At 47.7% G+C, this 25019-nt stretch overlaps 1 protein-coding gene across 4 annotated transcripts; it reads left to right on the top strand.

Annotated features, from left to right (window-relative positions):
- Nucleotides 1-565: 565 nt before the first annotated feature.
- On the top strand, nt 566-20197 carry NAPG (NSF attachment protein gamma). 4 transcript variants are annotated; one of them, XM_031439199.2, is made up of 12 exons: nt 575-739; nt 3581-3648; nt 6142-6226; nt 6914-6931; nt 7568-7598; nt 12238-12347; nt 12456-12522; nt 12791-12861; nt 13825-13903; nt 17300-17379; nt 17821-17950; nt 18271-18539. In XM_031439199.2, exons 1-12 carry the CDS (start codon nt 684-686, stop codon nt 18406-18408), a joined length of 933 nt encoding a protein of 310 aa, XP_031295059.1. In that variant the 5' UTR covers nt 575-683; the 3' UTR covers nt 18409-18539. The 4 variants fall into 4 exon arrangements, with proteins under 4 accessions (XP_064337691.1, XP_031295059.1, XP_031295060.1 ...); XM_031439200.2 differs by lacking the exon at nt 575-739 and adding an exon at nt 858-971; XM_064481620.1 differs by lacking the exon at nt 575-739 and adding an exon at nt 2320-2360.
- The last annotated feature ends 4822 nt before the right edge of the window (nt 20198-25019 follow it).

The raw sequence follows: 25019 nt of genomic DNA on the forward strand, positions 1-25019 counted from the left end.
GACCCCGGGACGGGTGGCCCAGCTGGCCGGGCTGGGGAGGGGGCTGCGAAGGCACTGCAGGAACCGCCTTGTGGATGCTGAGACCGTGAGTCGAGCAACTGTGCTACTGGCCGTTATTTCTGCCGGACCTTTGCAGGCGAGCCCAACCCCCTGCACTTCCCTCAGAGCGCTCACCACTTTGTATCGGTCAGCGATTATCTGACAGTGACCCGGACGGACAGCACTGTTTGTTCACTGACTGACTGACTGACGGCGCTCAGATGCAAGAATAAATGAACCCGCGCTGTTCCGGCCACGGATCACAGCGCTGACAGGGAGGCGGGAAAGCGAGGCTCCACCGGGGTGGGGCTTTCGGCCCGTCGGACTCCCGGCCGATTTGCTGCTGGTTAGAACAGTGCCAGACACTAAATAAATTTTAAACAAATCTGTGCTCAATGAACGCACCACCTCCAGTACCCACTGCGCCTGCGCCGGGAGCCGCTCGTGCAGCGAGTCTGGCGCTCTCCGCCTGCGCAGCCTCTGCCTACGCGGCGCCGGCGCAGCGCCCGGTCCCGCTTCGCCACACAAGGTTTGAGCCCTGCGAGCCTCGGTGGCTCGGCGGCGGCGCCGTCCCGGCCTCCTCGTCGGCATCCCCCCGCCCACTCGCGGGCTCTCGGCTTCCACGTCAGGGGCGCGCCGCGGAGATGGCGGCTCAGAAGATAAACGAGGGGCTCGAGCACCTCGCCAAAGCCGAGAAATAGTGAGTGAGAGGCCCAGCGAGGGCCTGGGCGGGCGCCAGGGCCGGGCTCCTCAGGGCCGGGCCTGACTCAGCACCGGGTGGGGGCGCGGGGGCGGGGCGGGGCCCCGACCTCCCGGCCCCGCCGCGCCCCGGAAGCGCTGCCGTTGTCCGCCGGAAGTCGTAGCGCCTCGGGCCTCGGGGGGCGTCGCGGCTTCCACGGGCCGGGGTCTCCAAGGCCGCTCTGCAGCCGCAGGTGCGTGGTGGGGGGGGGCGGGCGGCGTCCGGGGCCAGTAGCCCGTCTCCTTCCCGTCTCCCTGTGGGAGCCGGAGCTGCCCGGGGTGGGGGCGCGGGGCTGCAGGTTCGCCCTGAGGGTCCTCAGCCGTGGGCACCCGGCTTGTCCTGCTGCTCCGGCCCTTCCACGTCCGGCCCCCTCAGTTCACAGCTTCCTCCGACTCTCGCTCGCCAGCCGCAGGTGCTGGGAAGGCCGCCTGGCGCTGCGTTAGTTAGGTGGTGCCGCACCTGCGGTCGGCAGAGGCTCTGGTTTTCGCGGGAGGCAGCGGTGCCGCGTTTCCGTGTTTGCGCCTCGGGACCGCAGGGCACAGGGAGGTAAGGATGGTAACACAGCTGTGTTTAGCCTGGGGAAAATGTAGGAAGATTTCCCATAGGGGATTTCTGAGCAGGGCTTGGAAGTAAGAAATGTTGAGACGGAGGGGGAGTCTGCGCTCGGGATGAAGTGTGTGCGGGGCCCAGGGACCGCACTGTGGTTGCGGAGCTGCGGGCTGCGTGCGAGCGGAGAAGAGTGGGGCGGACCTTAGGTTTTCTAGAGGTGAGTAGCCAGTGGGACGTGGCTGGGGTTACTTTCGACAGGAGAAAGGTGGCAACATGGAGAATGGACTGGGGGGAGAGGAGAGTGGTAAGTTGGGCATAGTCCGTAAGCATTCATTTAGCAAGTGGTCGCTGTGCGTACCAGCCACTGGGGATACAGGGGTAACCAAAGTGGTTCCTTCCTCAAGAGCTTAGCGTTCAGAGGAGGGCGGACAGGTAAACGAACGAGCGAAAATACAGTAGGAAATACTGTAATAGATGTCTACAGTGGTTTCAGAGGAGATAGAATGTAAGGAAAAGGTAGTATCACCAGGGCGGGGAGGGTGGAGGAGGGGGCACAGCCAGAAGGCGACTTTCCCCTGACTGCTTAGGCGGCTGTCGTGATGGGAGCCCGGAGGAGAGTAACGATGGAAGGGCAGGCCCGAGCGACTGGTTGGAATTGACAAACTTCAGTGACTTGACTGGGTGTGGAGGGAAGGGGCAACTCCCAGGTTTCTAACTTGGGAGATGGAGTGGAGGATAGAGGAACTGGGCAGGTGGGTAGGACTGGGGCAGGGAGATGTTGGATTAGGGCTTGAATGTGATACTTGAAGTACTTCTAGACAAGAGTTGTCAGTAGCTGGCAGGAAGAATAGGCCAGGGGTTTGAGAGAAGCCTTGGTTTTTCTAAGAATAAGGTTCAGTATTGCCAAGTAGTCTTGTGGTTGTAATTGATCCCCTCACGCAGGTTGGTCCTATGGAAATTGATTAATCAAACTGTTGGCCTCAGCAGAATTTCCTTATTGAGTCTTGATGAAAACAGTCGAAAGCATTAACAGGTAGAGCCCATTAAACCTTAATTAACCAGGTGTCTTCTCTCTCCCTAACTAAAGGTGCTTGGCTGACTAGGGGTGATTTGCTGTATTTAAAACTTCTAGCTCTTTCCACATGTAGCACATAATGCAAGCAGATGATTGTATCTTGGTTTTGGTGGGATGTAAAAATATTTTAAGATACGGAATATAATGAGTGCTTTGGGGTAGGGGTGGAGGATTAGAATTTTGCTGTTTACAACACTTGCTCCATTTTGTGGATTAGAGTAGACAGGCTGCAGTTGAAAGACTTTAGTTTTCTGAGCAATGATGTTCTTAGTAAGCTTGAAAATTGTTTATAAATCTAAATTTTAAAACAGTATTACACAAACACAAACGTTAAAATAAATTTAATTGGCGAAAAAGTTCAAAGGAACAAAATGAAATGTACTTCTGCGGGCTCTTGGAGCCTCCCCTCTCACTGTTATGGTGCTCCCCTGATTCCTTTGAAGCTAATGGTGTCATATGTCAGCAGGCTGTCTCTAACTGAATTGAAATTTAGAGTTTAAGGTGGTGTTGACTTACCAATTCTTATGCACACTCAGATTTGACAGTCACTGGGTTAAACTGTAAGTCTGAAGTTATTTTAAAATTTAAAAAAGTATTGCAGAAAGGTCAAGTAAGAGAAGAAGTCAGGGTTGATCGTCCTTTGGTGTGGCATCTGAGATGCCAAGTGACCCTGGAGGGCAGCTTCTGTCTCTCTAACTTCCTTGCCTTTCTGGTTGTCCTTCCTGATCACTGGTGGCTAGTTGCAGCCTTATTGCCGACCCCCTCTGTCCCTCTGAATGTCTGCGTTGTGTAGTCTTTCAGGGCTTGTTACACTCCAGATTGCTGCTGCCACCCCAGAGTTTCTGGTTCAGTAGGGCTGGGATGGGGCTCAACAATTTCTACATTCCGGCACACTTGCAGGAAATGTGTGCTGCTGCTAGGCTGGGGGCCATGCAGAAGAATGCCCACTCTGTGTGGATGCTACTCTGACATTTCAAAAGGGAGTCACCACGTCCATGACGGTGGGAGGGAACGTGGTGAGGCTGTGTGTGATTATCAGTGAGTTTGGACGGAGGTGGGAACTTTGTACCTGATGGCCCCCTCCCCCCTTTTTAATGACTTGTGGGGTCCTTATAAGCAGGGTTCTGACTTATAAATGTGGTTGGTAACTCCTGTTAAATGTGTTCCTTTCATTTTAGCCTGAAAACTGGTTTTCTGAAATGGAAGCCGGATTATGACAGTGCTGCTTCTGAATATGGAAAAGCAGGTGCGTGTGGCTGTGGCCCGTCCCGCAGATGTCTTGAGCTGGGCTGATAATGTCATCTCGGCGTAATTCTTAGTCTTAATGCTTCCTATAGCAGCGTTTTAATCGTTAAGAAAACCAAAACAAAACCCAAAGGGCCCAAACCCTTGCGTTTTTCCATGTGTTGTTTTATGATGTGTTACGTTGTCACCTCTCCCAGGACAGCAGAGACGGGTAGGCTTGGCGGCCACCGCTGTCGGCTTTTAACATCGTTTATGTGTTTCTGAACTTCACTCAGTTCATACGACTTTAGGGAGTTTTGTCGTATTTTTCTACTGCCTATTATTGAATAAAGATTTTCTCAATGTGTTACAATATGCAGGCTGTGTCCTCAACCGGTCACCTGCCGTGCGTGGCTCTGCTCCTGACGACCTTCCCTTCCAGATGTGCTGATAAATGTTCATGAAGCGTTAAGCTATATGCCTGTTTTAATAAATGTACCTGCATGCAAGATAAAAATGATTTGAAATTTCCAACAGGAATGGGATTCATTAAAAATTCAGCATTTTTAGTTATGGAATGATAGCTTTCAGAGCCTATCCGTGATTATCTTGGATATAAAGCATAATGCAATTTTGAAGTGCGCTGGACACACGTTACTGTGTGTTTCAGCGGTAGCCCCGAGCACATCTGTTAGCCTCGCATAGAGATCACCTGGGAAATGTGCTTTTGGCAAACTTTAGTTTTAGTATATCACCACGAAAAAAGAAATCGGGTAAATTGAAACTAATCATAATATAGGATGTATTTTCCAGATAGTAAAAGAAATGATAGCAAATTAATCTTTAGCTCTTTTATTTAAATCCTAGGTAAATTCTCTGTTGGCATCATGCAAGTTACTATATCGTATTTAGAAGGAATATCATTACAAGTTCAAATTTTATGTGGATTTTATGGACACCCTTGTATAAGAACACTTTTAATTGGAGGGCATAACACTGTGCAGGTCTCCACGAGAGAAATTTAACACAGAACTGTTTTATGCATCTGAAACTGAGCTGTTTTCAGAAATAAATATTTCAGGTCAAATTTTCCCATTAAAGCATGATTCATTTAGTTTCTTTAAAGGGTTATACAAGGTAACATTTCATCAGTAGAATTAAATTTTTTCAAAAAGCAAAATGTGGAAATTCAGGAATGAAAATAGTTTCAGTCGTTTATTTTCAACATTTTATTAAAGAGAATTTTTTTAAACATTTTTTATTGATTTATAATCATTTTACAATGTTGTATCAAATTCCAGTGTACAGCACGATTTTTCAGTTATACATGAACATACATATATTCATTGTCACATTTTTTTCTCTGTGAGCTACCACAAGATCTTGTCCATATTTCCCTGTGCTCTACAGTGTAATCTTGTTTATCTATTCTACAATTTTGAACTCCCAGTCTATCTCTTCCCACCCTCCGCCCCCTTGGCAACCACAAGTTTGTATTCTATGTCTGTGAGTCTGTTTCTGTTTTGTATTTATGCTTTGTTTTTTTTTTAGATTCCACGTATGAGTGATCTCATATGGTATTTTTCTTTCTCTTTCTGGCTTACTTCACTTAGAATGACATTCTCCAGGGACATCCATGTTGCTGCAAATGGCGTTATGTTGTCGGTTTTTATGGCTGAGTCGTATTCCGTTGTATAAATGTACCACATCTTCTTTATCCGGTCATCTGTTGATGGACATTTAGGCTGTTAAGAATTTTAAGAGTATCTTTTTAACAAAAAATTTTTTAGGCAGTAACCTTTTTATTTATTTGTAAGCAACATTTTATAAGTCTATAAGATCATATTTTAAGGGCACTCCTAATTGTTTTTGCTCTTCTGATGACACTTCTACAACAGCGAGCAATATATTTTCGCTCTTTGAGCAGTGAGAGGTCTTTTTCACAGAACCCTAAATAGTGTAAAAGCTTTATTTATTAAAAAAAAAACAAAACACTTATTTAGACGTTTATTTAAAGATTGTGCCAAAAGGAAGATTTATGATAAAAATATGAAGTGTGTTTACTGGTCTTTAGTTTCAAAATAGTTTAAAAGGTAGAATAAGCTGTAACTAAAGCACTGTTTGCATGTTAAATGTGAAACTGCAGTCAGGTACTGGTCTGTGACAGCCTGTTACTTGGGTGTAGTGGCTTGGCTGATGGGATCTTAGTGTCTCAAAGCTTAGATGCCCGTGTTAGGCTTGATTTTGAGTGGAAGTAGCACTGATTTATTGCCCGTAGTCTATAATTTAAAAACTTCTGAAAATACTTTCAAGTTGTTGATAATCAAAAAAGTTGTAAGAAAATGGCTTATAAAAAAGTAGTATTTATAGTTTTATGAAACTTCCTAAGTATTTGATTAAAGTAAGCATCACATGTATTTTCTGATATTTCATGCACCATGCAGATTTTGGTAATGATTCATTTGCCATTTTTTTTAATGGTGGAAATAAAGTCTTTTATTTTCCTCTATTTCAGCTGTTGCTTTTAAAAATGCCAAACAGTTTGAGCAAGCAAAAGACGCCTGCCTGAGAGAAGCTGCTGCCCATGAGAATAACAGGGCGTATCTTTTTCAGCCTTTATAAACTTTATAAATTGCCATAAATTTGCTGCATGTGGAGTACAGTGCTATTAAATTAGAAGCCAGTTAGAAAAAGGCTGCATTTTTAAAGTCTGAAGGTGCATTCATAGAGACTTGCTCATAAGGGCCACACTTCTATGCAGAGCTACGTTTGAGAGTTTGTGGATTTGCTTGGTGGTGGTTTTACTTGGGATGAAGTGAGGGAAATACAGGACAGGTGCTGAGAAATGAGAAGTGCACGGTGGGGAATGTACGAACGGCGATGGAAAAATCTTTAAAATAGTCTTTGTTAGGTATTTGAAATAAAATTTTTAAGTAGTTCAAAACAGATTTTCCTAAAGTATTTTAAATCTTAACTAAAAAAAAGTTTATTTTATCTCACTTGCAGATTACAGTTATTAAAACCTTGTATTTTAGTAAAACTTCAGATTAACGTATAGTGGAAATAGCTTAAAAATCTACATAGTGTTTTGTCACTGTCTTTGTGAATTACGTGGTATTTAACAGACCTGAACAGGCCTTGAATGATGTCTTCTGTACCTGATGGGAGGGCTTGTCTTTTCAAATGAACTGGGGCAATGATTTGGTGAATGCTGTTTTTTAAATAGTAGATGTTTAGAAACTGACTTGCCTTTTTTCCTTAATTTTGACTTTGTTGCATCCATTCAGTCTTTTTCATGCTGCCAAGTAAGTAAATGTTCTCCACGTGTTCATGTATTTGTAGATGATTGATTTAAATGTTGCTATTCTCCTATAGGTCAGTAAATTTTTCCTAAGTTATAAATTCATAAATAGCGAATTAATTTGTACTGACTAAAATAGTCATTTCCATTTGTTTCAGTCTTCACCCGAATCTTTAAAATAAAGTCACTCCTAACTAAGAAAGTCAGTGTTTAAGTTAAATTCAGCGTCGTGTTTTCAGGACTGCTTTGTTCAGTAACCTGTGGAAACCGAGTTTTACAGTCTCTTTTCTCCCTCCTTGGAGAGAAGCAGGAAGCTTTCTCCTGCTTTTGTGGAGAAAAACACTCGTTTCAAAACTTAGATTTAGGTTTGTCAGGTAGGAAGTCACTTGACCTTTCTGGGTTTTACTTAATTTTGTATTTGCAAAATGAAATCCCTTTAACTTAGATGTCTGCTGTTCCCAAGGCAATGTTGCCCGCGGAAATAAAATGAAGAAAAATTATGTCGTGCGGTATTAAGAGACTAAAATAAATACATGCTGCCTGCGCCAGTTTCACCTCGTGTAACTGCTCGTACCTGCGGTAATTTTCCTCCTCCTCATGTCATCAGAATCTCATCCGAGAAATTACCTTCTCTCTGCAGAGCCTACGAGCAGGCCGGCATGATGCTGAAGGTCAGTGACGTGTCACAGCCCTTACGTGAGTACGTGGTGAGCCGCGGGGTGTGGGAGTGAACTTGTGCCGAGGTTGGGAAGCGTCCTTGCCGTGAGGCGAGAGGCGCTGAGGGTCCTCGTCCAGTGGTGCTGACTGGACCCCGGTGGTGCCTCCTGTGTGTCGTCAGGCGGGAGCTTTAAAGATGAAGCTTCAGAGAACACCTTGGCGGGAACTGGCAGGCCGATCCGAGCTTTGTGAGCAGGAGAGCGCGCCCCCTGGGGGCTCGCTGCTTTGGCACCGCTCAGGACGCGGTAGCGGTGGACGCCGGCAGGTCGCTACTGCGCGTGGTCACAGAGTGAGCGTGGTTTATAAATGGCAGCCAGCTTTGAAGAGACTCTTGACTTCAGCTGTTGCTGTTGAACCCTGGTTCTTTTTGGCTAATGCTTCGGTAGACGTGCCCAAGCCGCTTTTCGTATTTCTGCTTCGGAAAAGCAGGTTGGGAGTTAGTATCCTGCTGTGGTGAGACAGCGTGTTCCTGGCTGACACCGACTCCCCACGTTTGCCGTGGGGCAGCGGGGACGGAGCGTTTTCCTCGCCGTTTTTATGTGCCCTAATATGGTAAAAGCTATGTTTACAATTATTTATTACGAAGCTGGGTTTTAAGAACTTAGACTTTCGTAAAACTTCGGTTCGTTTTTAATTACTAAATTTACCATCTTAAATTACTGATTTTTTAAAAAATGAATACATGCTCATGTAGGACATTTAGAAATGCTGGAAGCATTAAAGACTGTTAGTAATAGCTGTTACCATGTTTAGTTTTTCCTTCTAGTTCTTTTCGGTACACGTACATTCTCCTGTATGTGTGGACACAGAAAACAGGTGGTGCTCTGCACACAGCTTTGTCTCTGACTGTTTGTTTACATTCAACTTCATGCACGTTTTCTAATGTCATTAGAAAAAATACTTTCATAATAGTATATAAAGAGCTTTAAGCTTTCATAGTCTTTGACCCAGGAATTCTAATTCTGTGATTCTGTCATAAATAAATAGTAAAGATTTATGCATAAGGATGTTTATTGCTGTGCTATTTAAGGAAAAAATGGCAATTATCTATAAATTTTTAATAATAGGAAAATGTTTAAGTAAGTTATGACACTTTACTGTAATACGGCCATTGTAATAAAACTTTTCTGGCTGAAACGTGTAACTGAATTGATGTTTGATGATGCAAGTCAGGTTATTGACAGCAGTTCCTTAGCAGCTAGAATTTTTTTCATAGCCGAGGAAGCCAGGGGTCTGCCCTGACCCTCCCCCATGTCCCCTGAGGACGCTGAAGCTCCCGACTGGCTCTTGTGGTCCCGGGCACGTGTGCCTGTTGCTGGGGTGCACTGTCGCAGTCTGGAACTGCCGGAACGCTCTGATACAATGCTTAACACGGCCTCAGTTTATTTTCTAACAGCTGTGCTAAAACTTGTCTTCATCAGAGATTGTTATTCAGACTTCATTTCCCTTTAATTTGAGGATTTGAAAGGCACTGCTTTGAAGGAGGGAAAAATAACCTAACAGATAAGGGAAAAGACAGAGGGAAATGCTTTCCTGGGCTCTCTTGTGTTTCCACTGAAGGCCTTTGGCTGGGCCTCGGCTGCACGTGGCGTCCTGAGCTCTTGCTCGTCGGGTAGTTCTGTGGGCTGACGCTTCCCAGCGAGGCTTGGGCAGTGATGGTTTGTAGATGGAGGCCCTGGGAAGACCCGGGCTTGGTGGATGGACCTCTGGTTCTGACGTTCTGCAGCTGTTAGGATTTGACACCCTGTTCGCTTTGCAGAAGTGACAAGGTGGCTGAGGCACACAGGCCACTGGGAGCAGGCAGTTTCACTTTCTTCTTGATGATTTTGCCACACAGAACACGGCGCAGGGTGGAGAGGAGTGTGACTTTGCAGCGGGCAGCCTGTCGCTTTGTGGAAGAGAGGCAGCACTGTGGTTGGGTCCCGCTTTTCCCACTCACTCTTGGTCTGACGTGCAGCCGGGCCAGGAAATTGCTCGTTTCTAAGCCTGCGGTGCTCACGTCACCCTGCCCTCGGCCTTCGTTCGCCCCTGCGCCGAGTCTGAGGGGTGCTTGTGACCGTCCCCCAAATGCTCTGCAGGTTGTAGACTCTCAGTCATGTTTGTGAGAGCAGTGAACGTGAGAATTGGGGGGAAAACACTCCGTAACAGCCAGGGTGCCCCTCTGGACTGAAGTGAAGGAAGTGCCTGTGTTGGACGCACCTCCTCCCACCAGCTGCCCTCACCGCGGAGCCGAGGCTCCTGTGCCAGGACGGGCTTTCCCTGACGCTTGGGGATGTGTCACCATTCCGCGGGGGTTTGATAGCAGCTTTACTTTGTGTAGGAGCTTGAACCCTGTTTCGTTGTTAGTCTCCATGACTAAATAACAAAAAAAGGTATACTCAGAAGTCAGCAGCGACGAGACCAGCAAGCCTTCTGTCCTAGAGAAATTGTCAGCCTAGTGAAGGACTAAAGGGCAGATCTGACAGCAGCCCAGGGGAGGTCTGCGTGGAGGCGGCTCTGTGGTGCAGCATGTCTGCCTGAAGTAGGTCGTGCCTGTAAACTGTACAGCTTCTCAGTGGTTTTTTCTTTCGCTGTTTTTTTTTCCCAAAGAGTATACTTCTTTTTATATATGTATACTTTAATTGAATTGTAGTCAGTTTACAATCTTGTGACAGTTTCTGGTGTACAGTGTAATGCTTCAATCATACAGGAACATACATATATTCATTTTTGTACTTTCTACCATAAGTTACTGGAAAATGTTGAATATAGCTCCCTGTGCTGTACACTATGAACATGTTCTTTATCTATTTTAATGTGTATTAGTTACTGTCTGCAGATCTGACTCCCCGTTTACCCCCTCCCACCCGCTCCCGCCCCTGATGTCCTGTCTGTTTTCTAAGTCTGCGAGTTGGTTTGTTTTGTCGGTGAGTCCCTTTGTCTTCTTTTTTTTTTTTTTTAAGATTCCACATATTTTTCTTTCTCTTTCTGACTTAATTCACTTAGAATGACATTCCCCAGGTCCACCCATGTTGCTACAAATGGCATTATTTTTTTTAACGTCAGAATGTTTTGCCTGTGTTTCCTTCTAAGAGGTCGGTAGCGTCTGGGCTCATGTGTAAGCCTTTGAGCCATTCCGAGTTTACGTTTGTGTGCGGAGTGAGGGAGTCCAGTTTTCCCAGCAGTATTTGCCGAAGAGACTGTCTTTTTGCTTCATTGTATGTTCCTGCCTCCTTGGTCAAAGATTACTCGACCAGAAGTTTGTGTGTGCATTTCTGGGCTCTGTACTCTGTTCCTTTGATTCGTATGTCTATTTTTGTACCAATACCATGCTGTGGTTTTTTTGTTTTGTCTTTTGGGTTTGTTTTAGTTGAGGTTCAGTCAGGTACAGTGTGTCAGGTTCTGGTGTACAGCACGGTGGCCCAGTCTCTCATACGTGTACGTGTGTTCGTTATCATAGTCCCCGTCACTAAAGGTTATTGTGAGATACTGAATACAGTTCCCTGAGCCACACGGGAGAAACTCGTTTTCTCCTGCAGTCTGTTTTGCTGTGTAGTGGCTACTGTTTGCAATTCTCAAACTTGGAAATTTGTCCCTTCCCACTCCTTCCTTTCCCTCGCAGCCGTAAGATTGCTCACCATGTCTGCCAGTCTGTTTCTGTTTTGCAGAGGGGTTGCAGTGTCCTCTTTTTTTTTTTCTTTTACCAGATTTTGTGAGAATCCTCCTGTATTTTGATGCTAGAGACACTGCCCGAGTCAGTAGGTGTCTGTGCGATTCAGTGGGTTTGTAGGTGTGATAATGTTGCGTTGAGTGGGAGAGGCGAGCTGTGAGTCTCTCTACTTTGACGTCTTGGTACCAGCTCCTTGGTACCAGGTCTTTTAAAGTGTTGATTTGGAGATGGGGACCACTGCATGCTGAGACTTGCTCACTAACAAGGCAGAGACACTCTATGTGGGCGTTTCTTTGAATAAGAGGGCTGCAGACTCAGATGGAGGTTCGTCACGGGGTGGCTGTAAGGAGGCAGCCTGGGTGTGTGGGCAGGAGGTCCCGGGAGAAGTGCGGCCCCTCCCGGAGGTGGCAGACCACTCCGGGGCCACCGCTGCGCTGCGCAGCGCAGCTCACCGGGGCCGTCAGAAGCGCGAGCCTGCTGGCCTGTAGCATTTGATGTTTCTGTAGTAGGAAGACATGCATAGTCTTTGTGAAACTGATTTTAAAATAGTGGATGGTTCAAGCAGGACACCCTTGGAGGCGAGACAGCCTGGGCTGCCTTTGTGTGGGCCTCATGCATGGTGGGGACTCACTAGTGTCCGGGAAGTGTAACTGCTTCAAGAGCAGGAAAGAGTACGTGCGGTGGTTTCTACCCTTTGTATAGTCCCCCTGACACTCTGTAACGTGACGCACCGAGGAAGCTGAGTGGGATGGCTTTGGTTTGTGGAGTGAAGCCGATGGGGACCCGCCCTGTAAGGCGTTTCTGCTTAAGTAGTTGCATCGTTGTGTCTTGTTGGGGGTCGGTCTTGTGCTTTCTTGAACTGGGGATAGTGGGGTTTCAGATTGTCAGCTCTGCATTTCTTAGTGGATGCATCTATTGATCTGTGCTGTGCTCTTTGCCTGAAGGAGATGCAGAAACTCCCAGAGGCTGTGCAGCTGATCGAGAAGGCCAGCACGATGTACCTGGAGAACGGCACTCCGGACACGGCGGCCATGGCCCTGGAGCGCGCCGGGAAGTGAGTTTGCAGCGCTCGGGCCACGTGGGCGGCTGCTGGTTTCAACAGAATCCTTTGAAAACCAGTTTTCCATATCTCATGGGAGTCAAATTTCCTTGTCTAATCTAGGCTTATAGAAAACGTAGATCCAGAAAAGGCTGTCCAGTTGTATCAACAGACAGCAAACGTGTTTGAAGTAAGTTTATTTTTTCTTTCTGTGTACTTAGACTGTTAGATGCATAATACATAGGAAAACAGAAATGCAGTAAACATTGAAAACTTTTCTGTGCTCACAACTAAACTGCATTTTTCTATGAGTGAAATGGATTAGCAGCTTTGGTGTCCACTCCCCCCCCCACCCCCGATGAAGTCCATTACTGTTTTTAATGAAGTGATTGTTGGGGAAAGAAAAAAGATCTGCTACATTAGAGCAGCCAACAGTCTCTGTTCTTGGATCCCTGCAGAATGAGGAGCGCTTGAGGCAGGCGGTTGAGTTACTAGGAAAGGCGTCCAGGCTGCTGGTCCGGGGACGCAGGTACGTGTCCCCTGCACCTTCAGTTCACATTCAGGGACTCGTACTTAATGGAGGGAGGGCCTGTTCATGTTTTTGGTGTCGCCTTGGGCTGCCTCTAGGAGACCTGGTGTCCAGGAGACAGCGTGGAAGGGTCAGCTGCCGTTCTTGTGTGGGACTCCAGCCGTATCAGGGCTGCTCTTGCCGCTTCAGACCTGACGCAGCAGCGGGTGGAGAGCCGCTGTCCGGGTCTTTAGTTAACTTGGTTCAGTTGTGACGTCTCTCCAGGAGGAGTGTCTGTGCGTGTAAATGATGAGAGGCCCTGCATGCTCCCCTGGGTAGTGTCGTTAAACAGCACTTTTTATCCTTCACACGTACAACCCACAGCACAAATAGCTGGACCGCAGGAACCTAGAGTCCTACTGGATTTTCCTTTTGTTTTTTACTTCCCTTCACTTTAAGTTTAGTAAACTATCTCTGTTACTAATAAAATTATGAGCAGGAAAATGTGAGAGTAGATGGTAAAGGATGAATGTTGAGGGCACAGGTAAGTCTCTGCCCTCCTGCTGCCCTTCCTGGCCCTGGGAGCTGGTTGGGCTCATGGAGGCCCCAGGGAGCCTGTGAGGGTGAGGACAGAGTGGGAGGAGGGGCTCCTGAGGGGCCTGGTGGCCTTTCAGCAGAAGGAAAGAAGCCTTGTGATTGAGTCCAGGGCGGCCTCCCCAGCCCTTGTCACACACGCCCCCAGAGCAGTTTGTTGACTGTGACGCTCATCACGCTGACCCCGTATGAAGTGACCTGTCCTTAGGTCGCTCGCGCTGTCCTCTTGGTGTCCAGAAGGGCAGGTCAAACACCCAGGGGCAGCCGGGGTCCTGGGGAGAGTGCTGGACCTCCTCTTTCTCTGAAACTTGTGGCGACAAGCACGTAACAGCAGTCAGCTCTCTGGGGGTCGTCGGGACCTGCCTCCCCTCACTCTCTCTCTGTCTTCAGGTTTGATGAGGCGGCGCTCTCTATTCAGAAAGAGAAGAATATTTATAAGGAAATTGAGAATTACCCAACTTGTTACAAGGTACGCTGTGAAAGTGTTTGCTTCTGGCTTTACGTTAGATCATTTTTCATATTGGTGTAGCTCTGCACCTAAGACAGGCTTCCAGGAAATGTCTGTGTAGTTTTTGAAATAACACATTATGGGCCTCTATTTTTGGCCAAGGGGGAGGAAACCCACTATAGCCTGTCCCTCCTGCTGAGCACCACCAGTGCAGAGGTCAGGGGCCGGGGCTCTGAACCGGGAGGGCAGCCAACGTGGAGCACGTGGAGAAGGGGTGGCTCAGGGCGGTTCCCGGTCCTCTCCCCGTGGGCTCTGGGTGCCCCGTCTTTCTACCCAGAAGAGCTGGGGACAGAGGCCCGTATTTCCCTGTCCTTCCTCCCTGGGCTGCTCTGCGGGGGGCGTGTCCTGGAGCTGCAGTGGTGATGACGGTGTGGGCGGACAAATGCCAGTGAGACCCAGTCTGCTCAGCTAGAGCAGGCGGGCAGATGGCCGGGTGACACCCCAGAAAGGGGCCCCGAGTGTGGGAGGTCCGTGACGTGCTGCCGTGCCGTCATCAGGAGTGAAGGCTCATGTTGCCCGGAGAGGCCCAGGTGGTGTTGGGGTCACCAGTCAGGACCTGAAGCTGCCGTCACCACTGCTCTGGGAGGCAGAGGTGAACACAGGTGAAATGGCCTGAAGGACTGATTTTTTCTTTTATAATGGAAATTATAAATGAACTAAATGAGAATTTTAGAACTGAAATAGTGTCTGAAATAAAATACTAGATGGGTGAATCTGAAAATGGAGATGGCAAAAGATTCATTGAACTTCAAGATAGATCACTGAAAGTCATCTGAAAAGTGGATGTGAAAAAGACTGAGAAGTACTTCATGAAGAGCTGTTTGTGGATAAGGTCTTGCCGGGCATGGCTATTGTGACGGGGGCTGCACTGGGTCTTAGGTGGCTCGGGGCAGTGCAGCCGTCTTGGTCACGTTGACCTCCCAGTCCCAGCGCACAAGGTGTCTTTCCATTTCTGTATCATCTTCAGTTCCCTTCATCAGTGTCTTACAGCTTTCAGAGTGCAGGTAACCTTGGCTAGGTTTACTCTAAGTATTTTGTTGTTTTTGATGCAAGGGAAATGTCTATGCCAGCTATAAAATTCTAGGTTTTTGTTTTTTAAGTTTTTTTTTTCAGTTTTACTAGGTAAAATTATTACAGCTTAACTGCATGGGTACATTATATTGCGTATTAATACATATGTAAATATACTGCACCTTTTTTGTTTACATCCGTGTACTGAAGATTGTTTCTAAGAACAGATTAGAGCTTCAGCTTTTTAAACTTACACAGTTATCAAAGGAATAAAGCCAACCGCAAGATAAGAACAGATTTTGGTAATCCAGTCATAAAGGATAGTCAGATGTGCTTACACATATTCAGGAAATCAGTCGTTATTTATAACATAGAAAAGCAGTTCATTTGTGTCCTTTATTTTCTTGTTTTTTAAGATTCTACATATAAGTGATATCATGTGGCACTTTTTTTTTCCCTCTTGGCCCATTTCACTTAAAATGACGATCTTCAGGTCCATTGTGTTGCTGTAAATGGCATGATTTTACTCTTTTTTATGGCTGAGTAGTGTTCCATTGTGTATATGTACCACATTTTTATCCAGTCTTCTGTTGATGGACATTTGGGTTATTTCCACGTCTTGGCTGTTGTAAATAGTGCTGCTGTGAACATTGGGGTGCAGGTGTCTTTTTGAGTTTTATTTTTCTCTGGATATATGATCAGGAGTGGGATTGCTGGATCACATGGTAAGTCTGTTTTGAGTTTTTTAAGGACCATCCAAACTGTCCTTCACAGTGGCTGCACCAGGCTGCACTCCCTTTTCCCTACAGCCTCTCCGGCACTTACCCTTCAGGGACCCTGGGGTGCCGGCCAACCTGACTGCTGTGAGGTGGAACCTGTTGTGGTTTTGATTTGCGTTTCTCTGCTAATTAGGGATACTGAGCTTTTTTTCGTGTGTCTACTGGCCATTTGTATGTCTTTGGAGAATTCTTTGTTTAGGTCTTCTCCCCATGTTTGGTTTGGGTTATTTTTTTCTTATTAATTTGTATGAGCTGTTTATATATTTTGGAGATCAAGCCTTTGTCAGTTGAATCATTTGCAAATATTTTCTCCCATTCTGTAGGTTGTCTTTTAGTTTTGCTGATGGTTTCCTTAGCTGTGCAAAAGCTTTTAAGTTTAATTAGGTCCCATTTGTTTGTTTTTGCTTTTATTTCCATAAAATTCTGGTTTTTGAAGTGAAAAAGGGCTGCAAAATGACAAAATATTCTGTTTTTATGGGTGGGTTGTATTCCATTGCATGTATATGCTGCATCTTCTTTATCCATTCATCTATTGATGTGCATTTGGGACGCTTCCCCCTCTTGGCAGTTGTAAGTAATGTAAGTTATTAGCAGGGTGTATGTATCTTTTTGAATTAACGCTTTTGTTTTTCTTGGACATATGCCCAAGAGTGGAATTGCTGGGCCGCATGGCGATTCTGTCTCTAAGTTATTGAGAAACCTCCATACTGTTTTACATCGTGGCTACGCCACTGTACGTTCCCACCAAGAGTGTACAAGGTTCCCCTTTTCCCCACATCCTCGCCAGCACTTGATATTTGTGTTCTTTTTCACGATGGCCGTTCTGACAGGCGTGAGATGGTGTCTCACTGATTCTGATGTGCATTTCCCTGATACTAGTGATGTTGAGCAACTTTCCATGTCCCTGTTGGCCATCTGCATTTCCTCTTTTGGAAGAGTGTTCAGTTCTGCCCATATTTTAAATGGATTGGTTATTTGTTTTTTAATTGAAGTACAGTTGATTTTTTTAAACAAAAGATTGAGCAGTACTTCATGAAGAGCTCTTTTGCCGATGAGATCTTATCAGTTGTGTCTGGTTTCATTAACCCTTTTGTTGGCTTACAAATAGTATCGGTTCGGTTCTGCTATGATGTATCCGGTCATTCATCTTCCTCCTCATCTCTCTCTGGGACCCGAAGTAGAGTTGTGGCCTCTCCCTTTTCAGGACTGAACCTACATAGGGGTTCAGAAGAGCTGTTCTCTGTGACGTGGGGGTCGTGCTCTCTGCTCTGTTCCTCCAAGAGTGGTCCTCGGAGCGCGGGCCGGGAGCGCTGGGAACTGGTTAGGAGCTGCTGACTCCGGCTCCCCGGCCACCAGGTCTGCCCTCTTTCTGCAGGGCCCGGGCGGCTGTGTGCCCGGTGGGGCTTGAGATGTTCCTGGGTGTTCTCCCTGCGCCGTCCTGTGGAAGTTACTGCAGGATTCACAGATCTGTGTGTGTAAACCAAGACTGCAAATTCAGCTCCAGGTGTCAGGAAGTTGACTTTTCTGCACAGCCATACACCTGACCCATGATGTCCTTTTGTTTTAGAAAACCATCGCCCAGGTCCTGGTCCACCTGCACAGGAACGACTACGTGGCCGCAGAGCGGTGTGTCCGGGAGAGCTACAGGTCAGGGCCCCGCCGCTCACTGCTTAGACAGGTGGTCCTGGCCCTGAGACCGCGAGTTTTAAATTTCAGAGCAATAGGAATGTGTGGCCACCATTTCAGCTTTTACGGCAGGATCTTTATGAGTCATATTTGGGCCTGTGTTTTCCTTCTCGGGGCCTCCATGGAAGTGCATGACGTGGGTGGTTCTGTGACATTTAGCTTTCCCAGTAAAAAAGAACAGGAAGGAAAGAAGGCCCCAGGTAGTATGTTACAGGAAGACCAGAATAAGGGGTCTTCTTGGTTAAAATGAGCAGCCTTAGTCTGGACCCCGACCATGCTGGCAGCTGTCCCGCGCCGCCACCCCTCCTCCCGTGACCATTTGAAAGGTCTCTAGCTGCTGTGAGACTCGGGCAGGGCTGGGCGGCCAGGGTCAGGCATAGATGGCTGTGTGCTTGTCTGCAGCATTCCTGGCTTCAACGGGAGCGAGGACTGTGCTGCCCTGGAGCAGCTCCTGGAGGGCTACGACCAGCAGGACCAAGACCAGGTGTGCGAGGTCTGCAGCTCGCCCCTCTTCAAGTACATGGACAACGACGTAAGTGCCCCCGGGGAGGAGGCTGCCAGGGAGACGGTTCTCCCTGGATGGAAAGGTCCTTCCTCTGTTACTCCTGATGCTCCTCCTCACAGGGGAGCTCCCTGGGGGTCATGGGGGGTTGGCTATGGGTGTCCCCCAACAGCATTTCCTCGTCTCCCACACCTCGCTCCCCGGCTCATGGCCAGGATCACATTGGGGTTCTTCCGTGTAGACAGTGGTGCGGGCTCACTCGGGGTTGAGAAGCAGGCCCTGCCTCCCAGGGCGCTCCTGCGACAGCCTGGGGCCCAGCCTAGACGTGTCTTGTGTATTGTCCTTGACAGTATGCGAAGCTGGGCCTGACCCTGGTGGTCCCAGGCGGCGGCGTCAAGAAGAAGGCGGCTGCCTCCCCCCAGCCCGCGCCCGCCGGCGCCCCCGCGGCCGAGGAAGAGGAGGACGAGTACGCAGGGGGGCTGTGCTAGGGGGGGCTCCGGCCCGGCCCCGCTGCTCAGACACGCGGCTGCGTCCCTGGACCGCTTGCCGCGCCCCTGCCCCTGAGCATGGTTCTTCTTTCCCTGACAAGAGCTCTTGTAAGACACCAGCAGGGCTTAATGGAAGACGCTCTGTTGCACTTTAATACTGTCGATTTTAAAATCGGGAAACCAAACTCTAGACACGTTTGTTCTACACAAAAGGGACGGTAGTCACAGTTACCTCTTCTCTGGGGCTCCAGTAATTGACTGTTAGGGAAGTTTCTTTGCATTGAATTTAATAACAGCTGCTAAACGTGAAGTTTACCAGTTAAAGAACAATATTTTAAACATTTGCTCAAAGGGAAGTGCATCCTCCATGATATTAGCTGTGTTTAAATTATTAAATCTTCCGAGGTGAGATTGGGGCAGGAAGCTGTTTTGAGCCTCACAATATTATTTAGCCCAGTACCAGATGCATTTAAAGTCTCCTCTTGTACATTTGAAAGCTTAGGAGGTAAGTGATGCTACCTTCTGTAAATGTCTTCAGTTCTCCGAAATACGGGTAGTTTTTCACCTGAAAGACGCACAGTGACTCTAAACCCACTGGGTTCTTGACGCAGTGAGAACCAGCCAGCACCTTCCTCATGCATTTGAACAGCGCAGCGCACGCGTCCCGCTGACGGGGTGTACGTGCTGGGTGACGCTGGCTAGTCCGTCATTTCCCAGGCATTCCTTTCTGCCCTGTGTGCTTAGACCGCTCCCCCAGTCTCCTGAACACTGGCAGTGTGCATCCTGCAGGCAGACGCTGCCCGAGCGGCTTTCTGCTACCTTGGCGAGCTTGTAGTCGCTGGACTTCAGGTAGAGCATCACACGTGGTTTCAGCCACTCGGGGCCCCGTGGGAGTCAGGTAACATCCTTGTGAGGCAGCTGGATAGTGGGGTGGAAAGCCATCGAAGGTCTGATCCAAACCCTGAGCAGCGTGCTGTCTCCAGTTCCCCAGTAGGTCTGCGGACAGCAGTGCCCTCAGACGCTGGGGTAACCTGCATGGGTTCAGGGAAGCTGTATTTAGGCATTGGTGTTTAATGACACGTTCATATCTCGGAGATCTTGTCACTGCTCTGCCCTCCAGATCAAGCAGAAACTTCGGGAGTCTCTTTCTGATGTGCATTTGAGCTAATTAATAATCCATTTAAACAGACTTAGCAACACGTAGAAGACATTTTAGACCCTTTGTTTATAGACAATATTATCCATTACAGCCTTGAAAAAAGTTCTCTTTTCTTACATAGTAAACAAAAGTGAATGCGTGAGTCGGTTCCCCTGCAGGGGCAGCGCAACTGAGCTGTCCGCACACAAGGCTGGGACAGAGCACTCTCCTGGCCCACAGCTCCTGCAGGGGTGGGACATGGGCACCCACCAACGCCAGGGCTGTTGTGTAGTGGCCAGTAAGGAGTGTTCGTTCCATAGCTGATGCGTTTCATTTCCACTCACGTCAGTCTTTATCCTGAGAGCGCAGAGCACACACATTCTCCAGAGCTCGTGTCGTCGCTTACCACAGTGGACTCCTGCATGAATGTGCTCAGAAGCTAGTAGTCAGTGCTCTGTTGTAAGTGCAGTCAGTCTGCAAAATATATTTAATATATTGAATTTGTATATATGCAGAGTGTGGTATCTGTGTATGGAAATCTGTGCTTTACTCCTGTTTTCTTTTCAGCTCTTTGAGTAGAATCTTAAACGTGTTAGAGAAATTATTGCTTCTATAGGAAGATAATTATGAAAATAAAATCTGAAACTGTAAGTATGATTATTTTTTCATTAATTTGTCTTTGCTTATTTCCTTTTTTTCTGAAGACACAGCCTCATTTACCTGATTCCAGCTAATTAGACAAGAACATTATTTGTTCTCTCAGGCCGTACACTCTGCTCTCTGGGAGTCAGTCAGTACCTTTAGGAGTTGTATACCTTCGGGGGCTACTCTAAACCCTTGGAGCTTTCTGAGGTGCAGATCGTCCAGTTCCTGTAATACTGTTCTCTGGACCTGCTGAGGCAAGGATCTTCAGTACACCTTCCACGAGAGTAGTTCTTTCATTAAGTGAGGTAAAAATACATAGTGTTCGTGTTTATACATCGTTTGCACCCGAATTACCAGTGGACTTAATCGTTTACGGGTGCATGCTATGTGTTAACTCGCAAGTTTTAGGCTGTGTATTGTTCAGGTACGTTTTATTGATGGCCTTTCTTAGGACTCGAGCCCAGGAGGTGGCCCCTGAGCTCTGCAGGACGGCTCCGGAGAGGGAGAGGAGGAGACAGGATACATAGGAGTTCTTGCCATGAAGACCAGGTAGTGGGAACCTCAAAAGATTACTGTTAATTCGGGGAAGCCGGATAACTCAAGTTAAGGAATTGAATACTTTTCTGTGGGAGGATGCAAGAGTCTGGGCTTACTGAAATCATGCCTTTGATACCTACACCTGGCTGTCGGGGGCCGGTGTCCTGGGCTTCCTGTCCTGAGTCCCCTCGGGTGGCAGCAGAGGCCGGGCTGCCTGCCTGTCTCTATCCCGAGTTCCCTCCTGCTCGCCGTGGGGGCAGCTGCGGTGGCTGGTGTCCGCAGAGTCCTCTTACTGACAGGGCCGGTGGTGACTTTCATTCGTGGTCCTCCTCCTCGGTCCCATGCTTCAGCCCGTGTTTTGGGAGACATTTCATGTCCAGTTTCTGTCTCCAGTGCTAGCGGGCTCGTTCCTGTGACAGGCGAAGAGGATGCTGTTGACATGCAACTCAGGGTGCTCATTTTTGGATCAGGCCCTGTCGATAATCTAAACTTCTCTAGGTCACCTGCCTCATTAGTCTTTCATGATCCAGGAAGCATTATTCTACATAGTCACAAATGTGATCTGTTTCCTCGAGATGTTTACCCAGCGTGTGGGCACCCAGGCCTCCAACCAAACTGATGATGGGTCATGTAAGAAACAAGCATCTTACAAAACAGGATGTCATACAGGAAGTTAATGACATCACAGTGCAGCAGAGACAGCATGAACAAGGTGGGACACAGGACCAAAGCAGTGATTAGTGTAAGTGGTGGTGATCTGGTTGCAGAAGCCTGTCCACCGGAGAGCCAGCTGGGGCAGCCCGATTCTGGAGGGATGGGCAGAGATAAGATAAAGTATACCTTCGTAAACAAAGATGAAACATTTTATCAGCTTGTAGGACACAGCATAAAAAGTTTTCTCTGGAAAACAAAGATTAAAAGCCAGTATATTTCCCAAAAGGGCAGAAAATTATAAATCATTTATCAGTTCATTCAGTCCCATGTAACTAATTCCTCTGATCTGGATAAAGTCGTCAGGTTATCCATTAGTTCTGTAATTTCCCTAATTCAGTGGTACGATCTAAAGGTTATCAGAGACTTAAACTTGTCAAAAAGTCCTTCTCATGAATCTTCCTTGATTCTTTTTATAAAAACAGTAAAAACAATGGTTTTCTGTAAGTGAAAGATTTAAAAAGGCATGGGTAAGGATTTGATTACGATGCAGCTGACAAGCAACTTGGCTATTCCTGTGACAGGCAACATTTTAACATAACAACTTTATATCAAGACATACCAGATTTTAGAAATACCTATATTAATGACATTTATCTGTACAGGGTAACCTAAAGTTCATCTCCAATCATTTGAATCATTTGACACTATTTCTCAGAAAATTAACGTACCAAGTGAACCTTACGTTTCACACGTCTGAGATGTCTCAGGGTTCTTTTGAAGCAAGTATCACAGAGTTAGCTGGAGGTTAACCAGAACTTTAGTTAGAATTTGGTATTTGGGAAGTGTTAAAAATACCAGAAAGGTTTTAGGACGTTCGAGGTCACTGTGAAATATTACTTACTCATTCAGTTAAAGTGACAGATTAAAAATACAGGTTACAGGTACAGAATCTCAAACAATCTGTTACCAAAAGCAGCACTCCGAGAAAACAGTCCCAGAGAGAGGACATCAAGCCCCTGCCTTGTAGCAGCCCGCGGTTACCAGCAGAGTCCACCGCTGCCATCTGTCCAAGCTTCGCTAGTGCTGCCCGCGTGCAGGCTCTTCTCGGGGCCTTTCCATGAGGAAACAGTCCCCTCTAAGTACCGACATGCAGTTCTACCCCTTGTACTTGCTTCTGCTGAAAATGTCCACCCTGGCTTCCTACTGTATTCTGAAATGTTCCCTTACTATTTCTAGTAGCTTTAAAGAGAATTCTTAGCTCTTAAAACAGTGACTTCACTAAGCAGTAGGTAATTATGAACCGTCTTCCACATGAGCATTCTGTAAATTGGCAACCACTAGCAATAATTTCTTAAATTACCATCTCAGTGTGGTACCGGAGTGTTAACAGTAGCCCTGAGTGCCGTCAGTCCCCCTGTGACGGGGAGCCAGGGCTCAGTGACGGCTGTTGCAGGGTCTCTCTCTCTGGAAACAACCTGGCTCTTCGGAGCTGCTGTCGTTTTACTTAGTTCAGCACAGCTCTGAAATTTTAAGTTACCAAGTATCTGAAGAGGTTACGTTCAATAATTATTTCTAAAGAGTTCACCCAGAAGTTCTTCTCATTTGCATTTAATTTACTTACAAGGATTCGATCGTACCAAGTTACTTTTCTTGCTGATGAATTTACAGCAGATAGAACAAGGTCCTACCTGACTTCTGTTAAACTTAGGTACAGTTGCACTGAATGTTGACTACAGAGAATTAGATTCGCAAACAAACCAACCTTACTGCCAGGCATCAAGTTAGTGGTCACCAAGACTGTCAACTGAAAAAAATGCACAACCTCAAAGCTGAGAGTTATGCTTTATTCTGCAGACTTTCTGAAGACTCAAGCCCAGGAGGTGTCCTCAGATGGCTCTGTGACTGCTCCTAGGAGGCAGGGGAGGAGCCAGGAGAGAGGAGTTTCTGTAACAAAGACCAGGTAGTGGGAACGTTGAAAGGTTCCTCTTAAAGAAAACCAGACAACTCAAGTTAAGAAATTCAGCGCTTCTCTATGTATATGAGGACACACAAGTCTGGGCTCATGGAAGTCGCCCCTTTGCCGTGCACCGTAGCTCTCGAGGGCCCGGGTCCTGGGCTTCCCCTCCCGAGTCCCCTGAGGGTGCACTGTCAGGGCGGGAGTTGCTGCAGAGGACGGGGCTGCCTGCTCATCTGCATCCCGAGCCCCCCACTCCCCGTCGGGGCAGCAGTGGCTGGTGACCTACTGGCCACCGCGCCCTTTGTCTCCTGATGTTCACATACATAATGCTGCTGTGTCCTTCCCAGAATGGGACTCTGATGGGATTGGGCACCAGGACTGGGTGGGGGTGGGAGTTGGAGTAAGACGGAGAAGAAACGCAGGGGACACAGGGCTTGGACGTCGTGGGATTCTGTCCTCCTCAGGACACCTTGGAGTGTTCCGAGTACACCTCATGGTCACACTGTTAAGATGGGACAGCTGGGAAGGAGAACGGGCCCCATCTCCCTCTGCCCCCGCCCCGAGTTTTCATTAGAGTGGTCCCAGTACGGGGCTCCATGTCAACTTCAAGTTGATGCTGGATTTAAGGACATTAAAGGTGGAGGGAAAGGACTGAGGCAGCATGTGTTTTGAGAAAGGAGAGCAGACCGCTAGCACTGGGCGTTTCTGTCAAACGGCCAACGGACCAGGTGCACAGGAACAACTTGCATGGCTTCTAATTAACACGCGAGGGTCCTGAATAAAATGTCCCTAAATGGTGAGTCGTGCTTACAAACTAGGTTAATTAAGTCCTCTTAGAATTTAAGGGTTAAACATTGTCAGTTACATTTATAATTATAAAAAAAAAAAAATCAAATTATGAAACTGCATATGAACTGTCTGGTAACCTGCTCAGGAGGTGGGCCTCCCAGGCAGATGACAGGGGCGGACTGGGGACTTGAGGTGGTGGGAGGCAGTGGCCGCAGGGCCAGGCCAAGGGAGCCCCCAGCCCCCTGGGAGGCCCAAAGCCGTGGGGCCAAGTTAGACTGCCCGGCCCTGCTGGGGCCCCCGGGGGAGCTGGGCCACAGCTCCCTGTGGACCAGAGTTCCAAAGACCTACCTCACACATTTTCCCACCAGAAACCATTTTGGGGGCAGAATCACCTTCACGTGTGGGCTATCCCCCTCCTCCTGTTTTGGCTGGCTTAATAATGTAGGTTTGTTAAGGGGTCTCAGCCACCGGGTGGCACCATAGAGCTGGGGGGGGTTGGTCGGTGGGTGTGTCTGCTCTCCTGGTCCAGCTGCAGTTACTGCGGACAGACGGACGGACGGACAGACTGCAGGATGGGGGGGCCCAGGGTCTCAACTTGCCAGTCAGATGGACACACTTTGTCAACTGCTGGGCTGTATGTGCCCGCTGGTGCTCTCCCAGCCCCAAACCACAACCCAAGATTGTGCGGTGACGAAAATGCCCCAGGCCTTCACTAAGGCTGTCTTGGGCCACTTGTCGCGCTTTGGGGGGAGGGAGGTGTGCATTTGTCAAGGAGTTTGTTGTAGGAGCCTCTGCCGCCTGCAGTCAGTCAGCTGCCCGGCTCTCACCCAGTAAAGGCGGACAAACCACTGCTGTCCTCACATGCACAGGGGTGCAGTGTTGTCCCTTGTT

Source organism: Camelus dromedarius, chromosome 32 (assembly GCF_036321535.1).
Source record: "Camelus dromedarius isolate mCamDro1 chromosome 32, mCamDro1.pat, whole genome shotgun sequence".
Classification (NCBI taxonomy): Eukaryota; Metazoa; Chordata; class Mammalia; order Artiodactyla; family Camelidae; genus Camelus; species Camelus dromedarius.